This window comes from Peromyscus leucopus, chromosome 3 (genome assembly GCF_004664715.2).
Source record: "Peromyscus leucopus breed LL Stock chromosome 3, UCI_PerLeu_2.1, whole genome shotgun sequence".
Lineage (NCBI taxonomy): Eukaryota > Metazoa > Chordata > Mammalia > Rodentia > Cricetidae > Peromyscus > Peromyscus leucopus.
This window is the reverse complement of record NC_051065.1, coordinates 84,498,155-84,512,152: the sequence shown is the minus strand read 5'-3', so window position 1 is coordinate 84,512,152 and position 13,998 is coordinate 84,498,155. Positions and strand designations below refer to the sequence as shown.

Here is a 13,998-nt window from a genome sequence, read left to right as displayed (position 1 = left end):
AGGAAATGTGAAGTCAAAGGAAAGGATTTTCACCATCCATTAGCACCTGTCTTGGGATATGTCACATGCAGACTGAAATTTCAACAGTGTCTCCTTGAACTTCCCAGATGTATCCAAGGACCACACAGTTAGGTAGTTTATTCCCTGTTGTGTTAGATGCACACTGAGTGCTGGCAGAGGACCACAGAGAGAAGGATTACTATGCACATATCTGGACACTTTGAAGCAAAACTATTTCTTGACATGCAAGCAGTCTGAGCACATAAAAAAACAAGGAGCAGCAGCTGGGGCAGCACAGCCTCCAACTTCTACTTCCCTCCTTGGTTTATGTCATGGCTTGTATCACTGTGGGAGGAACACTGTAATGCTGCAGACAATAATAAGTTCCAACATCTTCAGGCTCCACTCTACTGATGGTTAGTGTGAAACTTTTCCCAGAGTATTGCCACTGAACCTTGATGGGACACCAGATTGCAAATTATTTGCATTATAGATCAAGCGTGTAGGAGCTTGTCCTGATTTCTGCTGGTACCAGTTTAGTTCATAGCTAATGCCCTGACTTGCCAGGCAGTTGATAGTGACTCTGTCTCCTAAAGATACTGACACGGAGGATGGAGATTGTATCACTTGAATGTCACATCTGGCACCTGACAATAGAAAAACAAACAAACAAAAAAAAAACAATTAACAATTTTATAGTAGGAATTCTCTGATTAGAAAGGAAGTGATGGCTACTCTGGACTGAAAATTTTTTCTGTCCTATACAACTTACCTGAGAGCCAGAGAAGCCAAATTGCCAGGGCCTGAGCAGGAGATTTCATGGCCATGCTGTGTCCTGACTGGACTGACTCCTGCAAGGACTGTAAAGTCAGCTAAGAATCCGTTAGTTAAGGGGGATATGCTCTGAGCCCATGCAAATCAGCAAAGTTTTTCAGTCCTAGGGACAGCTGCAGGGTTTGCTCAGTTCAGTAACACAGGAAGTCTCAGTCTATAGGGACCCTCCATCAGACCTGGGAGACACACGCTGCTGAGAAATGTTTTCCCCTTAGGGACTACAGGATGTAATTAGTCTAGAGTACTTTAAATGGGGTGGTTTTGTTTTGTTTTGTTTTGTTTTGTTTCTTACTACATGGATAACATCATACTTTACTTTATAACTTTGAATATAAGTTAATTAATTCTAAAATTGAATATAAGACAATTGGAGATTTAATTCTTTGGAATCTGCAAGAAATTTAAGTTGAGGATAAAGTGTTTTCTTTTTTCTTCTCTGGGGTTTTATGTGATAAGCCATCAGGACAAGTAATGGACAGAGATATAACTTTGGCTAAAAGTTATATGCATAGAAGGAAACAAAGGGAAGTCAATATATGCATACATTTATAGCTATATGGTAAAATAATGAAATGTGAAAACACCATATGATAAACATAGTTTAATGATCTGTAGGGAAGGACCTAGATACTGAGTGTCATAACTAAACTGTCACCCTCACGTAAGGGTTTTCCTCTATTTCTCAAGGCCTTTTTTCACTTACCTATTCTCTGCCTTTTGAAAATCTCTGGAATGTCTCTTTCTCTAAGAACACTAATAATTCCCAATTCAATGTCTCTTATACTCTGGGATGACCACTCATGATCTTTCTTATTCAGACTTTTCCCTGTTAGAAGAAGAGGCATTCTATAGGCTGAGTCCATTTTTTAAATCACTCTGATCCACAAACCTGCAAATTCCCATCAAATATCTCTTTTAGTACTATTTCACACCATGATGATTATTTTTATGTCAACTTGACACAAGCTAAAGTCATCTGAGAGGAGGAAACATCAATTAAGTATATGTTTCCATAAGGTAATGCTGTATACAATCCTATACATAATTTTCTTAATTAATAATTGATGAGGGGAGGGCTCAGTTCATTGTTGGTAAGGCCACCCCAGGACTAGTGGTCCTAGGTTCTATAAGAAAGCATGCTGAGTAAGCCATAAGGAATAAAACTGCCCCATGGCTTCTATATCAGCTCCAGTCTTCAGGATCCAGCCCTGTTAGAGTTCGTGTCCTTTCTTCCTTGGATGATATACAGTGCTGTGGAAGCATTGGCCAAATATACCCTTTCCTCCCCCGCCTGGTTTTGGACATGGTCTTTCATCACAGTAATAGTAACCCTAACTAAGATATACATTGAGAGCAATTTTTTCCTGGCTTTTTGAAGCCCAGTACCTATGGTGAGACACCTTGCACAGACTCGAGGCAAGGGGAGGGACTTGGACCTGCCTCTACTAAATGTATGTCCTCATGGGAGCCCTTACCTTCTTGTAGGAAGGAATGAGGAAGAGGGGGAGGCTGGAGGGATGGGAGATGAAAGAGAGGGATCTTTGACTGGTATGCAACATAAATTTTAAAATGTTCTTAATAAAAAAGAAAAAGAAAATTTTAATTTCCTTATGCTACCCAACAAGGAACTCTGGTGTGTCACCAATCTGCAACATAACTAAATTATTGTCGTTGTTACATAAGAATTTACATATCTAATTATCTTTTTCTTAATTCCTCGCAGTTTTGTACATTGACTTAAACTTTTTAAGGAGAAAGTTTTTAATTTAATGGGCTTTCCTGTTCATTAAAAACCAGTGAGCTTTTAAAGTCAGTTTAGGATTCCCCCATGCCACTGAAAGACACTGCAAAACTTCCACAGCAGGATATAGAGGTCCTGGTTACTTGAGCATCAGGCCAGAAAATGCATGAAGTAAGAGCCACAGAGGTCAGCTCTCCAGGAGGAGGCAGCAGAGCAGATTCCATGGTGAAAGGATTTTAAGTAATTCATACTGTTTTTTGTTTTTTGTTTTTGTTTTTTTTTCCCTGACATTGTATGTCTGTGGCAATTAACATGGTATAGTTTCTCCAGTGTCATTTCTGTGTTGTTCTGGCGAGAAGTCTGAATCAAGTCCAGTTTCCCCACCAGGTTCACTGTGATCTGATAATGCTGTGGGCTTCCTGTAGCAGGAGGATATAAACAGGGCAGACACATGGGCTAAGGCTCTGCAGAATTGCCCCCTAAGACTACTGGATTTCTGTTCCCCTATTGGCACCTAAGCTGTTCTTAACACAGTGAGAGACTGAATCAATAACATGCTCCATCAGCAAGTGTGTCCCTCACACACCCACCATCATCCAAACTGCAAGACTCTTTGACACTCAGGTTAAGAGGACTTGGTTTAGATACCGCTCTATTTTTGTGGGATATTTGATAACATTGTGACCCTGAATTTGTGTTAATTATATAAAACCGTGAGTCAGAAGGTGGAGCCAGCAACTATTTGATAGAAAGTAGCTATAGAGAATTAGAAGGAATCCAGAAACTAGATAGCGAAACACACAGGAAGTAGTAGGGAGGGACTTTGAGTTTGGCCATCTTTTTTGGTTTAGTATCATAGAAGTTTTAGTATCATGGAAAAGAATCTATCTTTCTCAGTTGCTGTCTAAAAAGAAAGACAGCTCGTTGCTTCTCTGCCTTTCTGAGCTAGCAGGATTTCACCCCAGCATCTAACACCTGGGTCTTTATTGGTAAAAATAGAACTATAGAGAATTAGTCAAAAACTAAATTTGGCTGCAGAGTCAAAGTCAGTTCCAGCACAGTTCACATAAACCTCCTGTCTGAGCAGTAGGGGTGATTAAGGAACCCCAGTCAGTAGCTCAAATAGCAGTAGATTCAGGCACACTGTACATAAACCTTCCTTCATCATCTTAATCTTACAGAGAATCTGTATCCTGAACTGTCACCCCTCCCTTTCTAAATGCATAAGTCACTCAAAAAATACTTACTGTGCATTTAGCAATCACTTATTTTAAAGACTATTATTGATAATTCAAAAATATTTTCAGAGTCTCTGTTTTTCTGCCTCTGATTCTGCATCTGTCTCTTTCTCTGTCTCTGTCTCTGTCTCTGTGTGTGTGTGTGTGTGTGTGTGTGTGTGTGTGTGTGTGTGTGTGTGTGTGTGTGTGTGTGTGTGTGTGTGTGATGAGAAGATCATCTCCCAGCACTTTTAGAAGTGGCCTTGATTATCTGTATCTTACAAACTTTTTTCCCTCTTCCTTGGTGTTGCAGCTGGACAGTAGCTAGATAGGACTGTTGACTCCTTTTCTCCACTGGGAGCTTTCCAGTAAATTTAAAGAGAAATTTATTTTTAGTCTCTCAAAAATTGGGGAAGCATCTAGCAAGAAACAACAATCTGTGGAGGAATGATAAGAATATTCTTGCCCCTGCAACAAACAGTTCAAAGGCCACAAATCACATTCATCCATCTTTCATACATATTAAAATCCCTTGTGATTTTTTTAAATTATTTTATTCTTTTTAGGGAACAATTGTCAGGTTAAAATTTGAAAGCGATATTTCTTTTATGACGGGGGATGTGGACAGGAGGAGACATATTGAAAATGTGGATAGGGATTATGCTGGTTTAGTTAAGTGTGAGTTGTTGTGGTCTCCAAGATCCTGGCCTCACTAGCTCCAGATAGTTGCCTAGGTTACCACTATCAAACATGATTTTCCTTTTTTTTAATGGGCCCTGTACTCAATTAAAAAGCTGCTGGTTACCTCAAGGTATGAAGACCACTACTAAACTGCACACTTAGTCACACTATCCTGGTCACTTTTTTAGTTCATAGACATAACAACTGATAGGACTATTGGTGACTTCCCTCCCTTAACAGCTTGCATAGCACATTCTGGAACCATGAAAGCTAATATCTTGAATGATGCATGCTATAATTAAATTTTAATTTCAAAATAAGTGTTTAGGCTGAAGAAAAACATTATAAAATTTATAAAGTCTCTATCACAAAATGTATCTATTACAATGTATGGAAACTAAGAATATTGCATTTCAATTAGGATAAAAATTATGACTTGGTATATGACATAAAATGGTTGAACATTTTGAATACATAGTTAAGATCAGTATACTTATGAGGTTCTCACACCATTGGGGGAGAATAAGGAAGGAGACACTACACTGAGGAGGCATATTGTAATGAGGTGAGGGCACCTTAGAACAGTTTGGGGTATCTTGGAGATGAGAAAGCAGAAATGGATTCTCTTATTAGTGCACTGGATGAAGCACAGCCATCCTACATCTGATTTTAGCTCAGGAAGCATCCTGTACACTAGTTCTATGAGATCATCAATTTGTGATTCTGGAGGTATTTAGGTTGTAGTCATTTATCACAGAAGATACAAAAAACAAATACATGCAGTATGCTTTTCCCTTTGAGATGAAGGTTGCCCTATGATTTTGGAAATCTTGCCACATGATCCCATCTTGGGGAGAAATCTCAATTTGAAATGTGTACTAAGAGAAAGAAGAAGTAAGAAGCTTGAAAGAGAAAGATTGGTAGTATTTTCTTTGCATCAAATAATTTCATGTAACCAGTCAGATAAAAATAATTGACAGAAAAGAAAACACCAAACATTATTCATCTACATCTATATCAATATATTTTAAATTTGGCTACAAGGAACCATCTTACCTTTCAGCAATGCAGCTCTGCTCATTAACAAATTTTGAAATTGTATTTACAAAAGGTAGAGAGGATTTAAACAGACAAAAGTCAGCTTTTCTTTCTTCATGCTCAGCTGATCTGAAGCCCTTTGGATCCTCTTCATGTTGCTGCTTCTTATATAATAAAAGAATGTAGGTATTGGTAGGTGGTTCCTAAGGAATAGCCACGTCTATTCTTGTCTACCAGTCTCAAGTTTAACCTACTCCCTGGATGTTTCAGTCTGATCTCCTATACATGCTTGGAAATCCTGCTGTACTGTTACCCAAACTAAAAACACACAAGGCAGCTGAGCCATCTAAGGCAAGATTTTTGTTGGAGTTTGTATTACAGTGGTAGAAATTGTAGTAGAATCCATGAGACTATAAGCTTCCAAGCAATTCAGGCTTCACTAAGCTAATTTGCAATATGAAATTGATCATTGACTCGATGTCAATAAATTGGTCTGTGATGCCAAGAAACTGGTTGGAAATTCTATAGCTGAAGAGCTGCAGAGACTGGACTGGCTTCAACATGTACCAATCTAAATTGTGTTTCCATTAATCTGTATTAGGTCCTGATTTGATCTGCAGATACTGAAATGGCTTCTCCAGGGCCAACTGGCAGAGTGAGCAGAGTCTGGGTTATCATAATATTACCATTGGGTCCGAAAAGAATAATAATATAGAAATGTTATTGAATATACAGACATAGAAAAATATTTAAAGATTATTTCCTCTTACTCTTTATTTCCTACTAATCACACCCACAGCTTTTGTTCATATTCTAAAATGTAGTTCATTCAAAAAGAAAAAAACAGATATTTACAAATCATGAAGTATAATCCAGAATTAACCTATACCATACTCTTCCATATATGGCAGATCTATGACCAGAATACAAATTCTTGTTCATTCTGACTTCTCTCTCAGTCACATATCTAAACCGACATAACCATACTGGAACACTAGCTGCCATCTCACACACTGACAAATCATGAATGAGCAGTGGTAAAGTCTCAGAGCTCATTTTATGCTAGGAATCTTAGTGTTTCTATTGCTGAAAAAAATGACCAAAAAGCAATTTTAGGAAGTAAAGAGTTTAATTGGGTTATACCTCAACATTGCTGTTCATCACCAAAGGAAGTCAGAACAGAAACCCAAATATGTCAGGATCCTGGAGGCATGAGCTTATGTAGAGCCCATGGAGAGAAACTGCTCACAGGCTTGCTTTTCCTGGCTTGCTTATCCTGCTTTCTTACAGAAACCAAGACCACCAGCGCCAGGATTACACCATACCCATGGGGCTGGGCCATCCCCCATTGGTCACTAATTGAGAAAATGCTTGTAGCTGGATCTCATGGAGGCATTTCCTCAACTGAGGCTCCTTTCCCTCTGATGGCTCTAGTTGACAGTCAAAACCAGCCAGTACAGCATCCATCTTGGCACCCATTAGCCATCTGTCTCTGACTCTAGTTCCTGAAAGAAAGTTCCCAGTAACTCAAACTGAGTGACTCCTACCCCAAAAATGTGCATCCATGAATATCTACTTGTTATGATATCACGTGATCATTCTCATGAGTGAATTATACCTATGAACTGTCATATTTAAATTATTAATCCAGACTCTGCAACGTTAGAATAGAAAGGGTTGACTAGAGAATGATTGAGAAGAGAACAGGAGGGGAGAAAATAGTAGAATGTGTGTGATGTGAAAGTAGACAGTAAGAATAGTAGGGGCCAAGAAGTTTAAGTAGGAATAGGGCAGGGAATAGGGGAGAGGAGAAGATGTTGAGTAACCAAAAATAAGAGTGTATTTTAAAAAAAAATCTGTGGAAACACACTATTATCTCACTCTATTTTAAAAGGAGAATCGATGATCAATGAAACACACTGCATGGTAGATAATCCTCCTCTAGAAACCACCGGTTATAAAACAAAGATCCTAGTGTTATGTATAGGAATCCTCATTATGAGAGAGGCCCCAAAGCTACAAAACAATACAGGATATTGCCAGTTTTTTTTTATTGACTACCAAAACTAGGGCACTAACACTACTGATAAAGACACTATATATTTTAGTTGCAGAACATAGAGAAGTTGTGCTGGAATTCACCTTAAAAATCTCCTCCTGGTGGTTAGATTTTTCAGTTCTGGAAGTTGCTCTGCAAAACCCTGATGTAGAAAAATGTTATCAAAAGTCTTGCTCAGCTGTGGACTTTATAACCTACAATAATGGTCATCTGCTTGGCAGGATGTACCTGCTGCAATGATCCTTATCCTCGTGCTAGCCTAGAGCTTTCTGGTTAGATCTGTGACCCACTCACTGGCAGAGAACTAGTGTCTAGTATTGTAAGTCCATCGCAGAGTCCATGGCTAGCTCTAGGATGACATACAAACTATGAGGTAATATACAACTGGTGTTTTTCTGAATAGGCATCCTGTCAAATTATTTTCTTACTTATTATGTTTAAACCTTAAGATTAGTGATGTTATCAGCCTTCATCAGAGAAACGCCTTTATGTAGTGGGTGGTACTTAGTGTAGAAACTCACAACTCTTGAAAGTGCTGGGAATAACTATGGTGTGTTCACACTTATCCTCAACAGGATATATATATATATATAAATATATATATATATATATATATATATATATATATATATTCCCCTTCAGTCTCAAGGGACATCTCCAACAGGATGTAGGAAGAATGTAAGAAGAAAAGAATAGCAAGGAACTCTGTGAAACAGAGGGTTCTGGGCATGATCATTGTACTTGTGAACTCACTGCTGTGGTTCCCTGCACAAATGTTGATTGGATCCATCAACATTTTTTCATGAACAGAAGAGAGCCTGACGAGTTCCTAATCTTCACTAACAGACTGTTAACAGTTAATGGCTCTGGGAAATGCTGTGCCCTTCTCTTCAGTGTTGTAGCCATTATTGCTGTTAGCCGTTAACAAAATGCTCTGTTCCAATACATAAGACCCAGCTCATGTTCATGCAAGCAAAGAAAATTAACTCAGTGACTCAAAAAAATCATTGCAGTTTGAGGAGGTTGTTGAGAATAAGAGTTTCAGTGTTATAGGGAAGAAGATAATTGGGAGTAAAAAAAAATATATAAAATAATCATTATTTATGTTTTTAAATTTCCAAAGTATATAATGAATTAAAATAAAACAAAATTTAAAATGAATAACACAGACAGTATATGGGATACCACTGAGTGAATAGAAAATTATATTGTTGGGTTTATGGGAAGAGGAGAGAAAGGTGGAAAGGTGAAGATACAGAAAACATAGTTAATGAAGTTCTTTCTGAACATGCAGGTTCTGGAAGCTCAAATAAATTCAATGCAAAACACCTGTCCAAAATATCAAATCTCAGAGAAAGAGAGCAAGAGGAGAGAGAGAGAGAGAGAGAGAGAGAGAGAGAGAGAAGAAAAAAAAAAGAGAGAAGAGAGAGAGAGAGAGAGAGAGAGACCTAAGATACATTGAAGGGAATCTTACTAGACTCCCACTAATTTCTTAATAAGAATATAACATGTAGAAGATAATTGGGTAATATAGCCATAGTTCTAGCAAGAAACAACAGCAAAAGTTCCCCGCCCCCACTGATGACAGCTTATGTTTGAGTGGATTACGAGCAAGGAGAACAATCCTCCACTGTTGGTGGGAGTGCAAACTTGTACAGCACTTTTGAAATCAATATGGTGGTTTCTCAGAAAATTGGGAATCAATCTACCTCAATATCCACCTATACTACTCTTGAGCATATACCCAAGGAATGCTCAATCATACCACAAGATCACATGCTCAACTATGTTCATATCAGCATTATTTGTAACATTCACAACCTGGAAAAATAGATGACGTTCAACCAAAGAATGGATTAAGAAAATGTGGAGTACTACTCAGCAGTAAAAAAAAAAAAAAAAAAAAAAAAAGACGTCATGAAATTTGCAGGCAAACAGATGAAACTAGAAAAATATCATCCTGAGTGAGGTAACCCAGACTCAGAAGGACAAACATGGTATTTACTCACTCATAAGTGAATACTAGATGTAAATCGAATGATAACCAAACTATAACTCACAACTCCAGAGAAGCTACCTAACAAGAAAGACTCTGAGGGACACATGGATCACCTTGGGAAGTGGAAATAGATGAGATCTCCTGAGTAAACTAGGCAAGGGTGTGGGAGTTCAATAGAGGGTAGAGGATGGAGGATGAAAACATAAGGGAACAAGATTGTGGAGGCTGAACAGAGAGGGAGTGAAAGAGCAATAAAAGAAATACCATGATAGAGGGAGACATCATGGGGATAGGTAGAACCCGGGTGCTAGGGAAGTTGCCAGGAATTCACAAGGATGACCCAAGATTAGACTACTAGCAATAGTGGATAGGGTGTCTGAACTGGCTTACTCCAGTAATCAGATAGGTAAATACCCTAACTGTCATCATAGAGCCTTTCTCCACTATATGATGGAAGCAGATGCAGAGACCCACAGCCAAACACCAGGCTCAGCTCTAGGAGTTAAGTCAAAGACATAGAAAAGGGGTTCCATGAACAAGGAGCATCAAGATCATGATGGGGAAACCTACAGAGACAACCAAACCAAACAAGTGGGAACTCATAAACTTTAGACTAACAGCTGTGGAGCCTCCGTGGGACTAGACTATGCCCTCTGAATAATCGAGACAGTTGTGTAGCTTGATCTTCTTAAGGGGCCCTCCGACAGTAGGATCAGGATCCATCCTTGATTTATGAGCTAACTTTTTGAAGCCCACTACCTTAGGTGGAACACCTTGCACAGCCCTGATGAAGGGGGAGTGGCTTGGACCTGCCTCAACTGAAGGTTCCAGGTTCTGCTGACTACCCATGGGAGGCCTTACCTTGTCTAAGGAGGGAATGGGGGCGTGTGTTGCAGGGAAAAGGCTGGTGGACAGGAAGAGGGAAGAAAGCAGGATCTGTGGTTAGTATGTAAAATGATTAAAAAGTTTCCTACTTAAAAGAAGACCAATAACCTGCTTTGTATTCAGCCTGTTTACCCTGCATTTAAGAGAACATTGTTACAAGCTGCCTTGCTTCCCTGAGTTTCGAAAAACTGAGCATTTACAAAAAAAGAAAAAAGAAAAGAAAGAAACAACAGCAAAAGTTCCCTGCCTCCAAAAAAAAATACAGTTAGTGGAAACCTTCCGAAATGAAAGAAAAATAGGCACTCTCAGGAAACTAAAGAAAAGTAATATAACCTGAAAATGGGTTTACATTAAATTCACCAAATTTACACCACTATAGAAGAAAGAAGTTAAACTTTATCAATACATAAAAACACCAAACCAAACAGATTGGAGCAATGGAAGAAAAACATTAAAAAATAACCAAAAAATTCTGGCATGGATCTGCTCCTGCCCATCATTAACTGTGCATGTACTTGGAGTGAAAATAAACATGGAGTCAAAATAGTAACAACAGCTGGGTGGAGATTAAACAGAACTATTTGTTCATCAGAAAAGGAAGACCATGAGTAAAATATAGTCTAAACTTAGGGAGTCAATGAACATACTTTACTCAAAGAGAAAACAAAGGGAAATAGAATATACAATATTTATATTAATAAAATGGAATTTAAGTCGTAGGCACAAAATGTGACAAATTAAGTAATTATATATTAAAGAGGAAAGTTTAACAAAGGAATACATCTCAGGTTCCTGTCTGTTTTATGGGATAATTTTGAGTGATGAAGGCAGACAAGGACTATTCTATCAGGATGGGTTTTCACTCAGCTTTAGCCCAGTTGTTCAGGGTTGCTGAGAATGCATGTGTTCACCATTCTTTTAAGGCAATTTCATTGTTACTGCAGCTGAAGAAAACTGAGTTGTGTGACCCTTGAGGTGTAGCCAAGGCAGGCACTCACGCTCCAAATCCCTCAGCTGAAAGCAATAATCTGGAAATCTCAGTGCCCCTCCTGCTCTCACACAGATAAGTAACATATTTGGCAGCTGGGCCTCCCCAAGCAGGCATGTTTTTGTTAGGGTCTGAATCACTGTGAGAGGAGCATGTGAACCTTGCAAACAGTAATAAACTCCTAAGTCCTCAGGCTCCACTCTGCTGATCTTGAGTGTAAAATCTGTGCCTGACCCACTGCCACTGAATCTGTCTGGGACTCCAGAAAATCTGGTGGAAACCTTGTATATCAGGAGCTGTGGGGACTGGCCTGGTTTCTGCAGAAGCCAATTCAAATAGGTGTTTCCATCACTATGTACAAGGCTCTGACTAGACCTGCAAGAGATGGAGGCTTGATCTCCAAGGCTGACAGGCAGGGAGGTTGGAGTTTGGGTCATCACAACATCACCTCTGGAAGCTGAAATAAAGACAGAGAAGTATAAACTTAAGGACACACTTCATGAAAATCTTCATTTATTCTTTTTTTATATTTATTTCAGATGAGATGTTCATTTTTACATACAATTCTTTATACACTAAAATTTCCTTATTGGACAACCAAATGGATTAAAAGTCCTAAGGGGCTTCAAGGCAAGAATTATACCATCCCATTCCACTGTGCCATAATCTTCATTATAGAACAGATTCTCTCCTATCTGAAACCTCCCTCTAATAGATGTATACCTCACAGTCCCCATCCTGGATGATAAAACCCCTCTGTCCTCTCATACATGGACAGAATATATGTGATGAGCAGGAGCCCAGGTTCATTTTCCCTACCCATTCTCCTTTCTCACTTCCCTCTGTTCTCACCAGGAATCCTGAGCAACAGCAGCACCAACAGCAGAACAGGCAACTTCATTTTGAGGAGGCAGTCTGTGGAGACTAATCAGTCATCACAGGATGCCAACTGAGCATTTATCTCAGACTAGTGAGAGTGGGTCCTCCCTAGAGAGCAATATGCAAAGGTTGAGGTTAGTGTTACAGTATAGATAGAGGAAAGAGTCATGCAGGCTTCTTATGTTTGCAAAAGTCATGTAACATCTTCTGTGTCAGTGGTGACAATAATAAGTGTGCTTAACAGGAAAAGACGATGCTAAAAACTGTCAATCTGTACTACAGTAGACATTCAATAAGTGCTGCATTACAGAAACACTAGAAGGAGTGGAAATGAAGACATGTATGCAATCATTCCCTATGAGTTGAATAATCTTGCTTTTGCTCCACTCTCATGAGTTTTACAGAGAAATCCCTCTTTTTACGAATGGTAAATGTAGGAGTTAGGAGTTGCCTTTCCTGAGGTATATTTGTCTCTGTAGGATCACAAAATTAAATAAACATACTAGGAAGGTATATCTTAAATTTTATCATAAAAATGTTAAAGTGATGGATATTAAAAATAATTTTTCTTGGGAGGTAGTGGCACATGCCTTTACTCCCAGCACTTAGGAGACAGAGGCAGATGGGTCTCTTAGAGTTAGAGGCAACCTGGTCTACATAGTGAGTTCCTAGACAGGCAAGACTATGACACAGAGAAACCCTGTCTCAATAATAATAATAATAATAATAATAATAATAATAATAATAATAGTAATAATAATAGTCATAGAAAAGATGCTTTGAGGAAGGGTCCCTGGTGTTTATGTCTATTGATATTCATAGGTGAATTTCAACTCATTTGTTTTATATGAATTAAATATATATAATTTTTCATCCAGCAATTATACCTCAGTAAAATTATATTTTCTCATTTATGCAATTATAATGTGTTTGTATGCATGTGTGAAAGTATGTTCATCCCATGGCACACAGGTGGAAGTCAGGAGACACTTGTAGGACTCAGTTCTCACCTACCATGTTGGTCCAGGGAAAACTGAAGTTGTTTTAATAACCTTAGCAAATTTAAGGAGTCTTAATGAGGTACTAAAATGAATAAAATTTAATAACAACATATAAGAAAAAAGAATAGAAAATCTTAGGTTATTTTCCATAGATTAATGATCTGCTTTGGTTTATAGAGGGATACTTCAATGGCCAGATAGATAGACATTATCTATCTTTCGTCTATCTGTCTAACTAGTCACCATGTATACATTGGAAGTACCAGAACCTCAGGGTTACTAATTTAGAAATCGCTGTGTGGTCTCAAGTCTTACTGACTTTTTCCTATTATACACATCATTGCTGTATTGAAAGCTAGCACACTGCCCTAGATATGAAAATAGCTAAGTAATTAAGAAAGTAATATTTATGGAGATAGAAACATTGGAAGGAGTAAAGGTCATTCTCTGATCCTCTTGCTGTTATGGCTAATAACCACAGGAAGTGCACACAGTAAACAGAGACCAATATGGTTCCCCTTAGAGATGAGTATATGTCATTACTACAACCTCTGACATCAAGAGAAATGTTGTTACTTTATTAAAAATGTCTTTTCTAAATCATCCCTGAGTGAGGAAACCCAGATCAATAAAGATAAATTTGGTACATACTCACTAATAAGTGGATATTAGGTGT

At 38.4% G+C, this 13,998-nt stretch overlaps 1 pseudogene and 1 gene segment (V, D, J or C); both read right to left on the bottom strand.

Moving 5' to 3' along the window:
- Positions 1-325: 325 nt before the first annotated feature.
- Positions 326-895, bottom strand: LOC114686299 (annotated as a pseudogene).
- A 10,477-nt stretch (positions 896-11,372) lies between these two features.
- LOC114686300 lies at positions 11,373-12,368 on the bottom strand. The segment is given in 2 exon segments: positions 11,373-11,899; positions 12,295-12,368. Coding segments are annotated over 2 exon segments (576 nt in total).
- Positions 12,369-13,998: the final 1,630 nt, after the last annotated feature.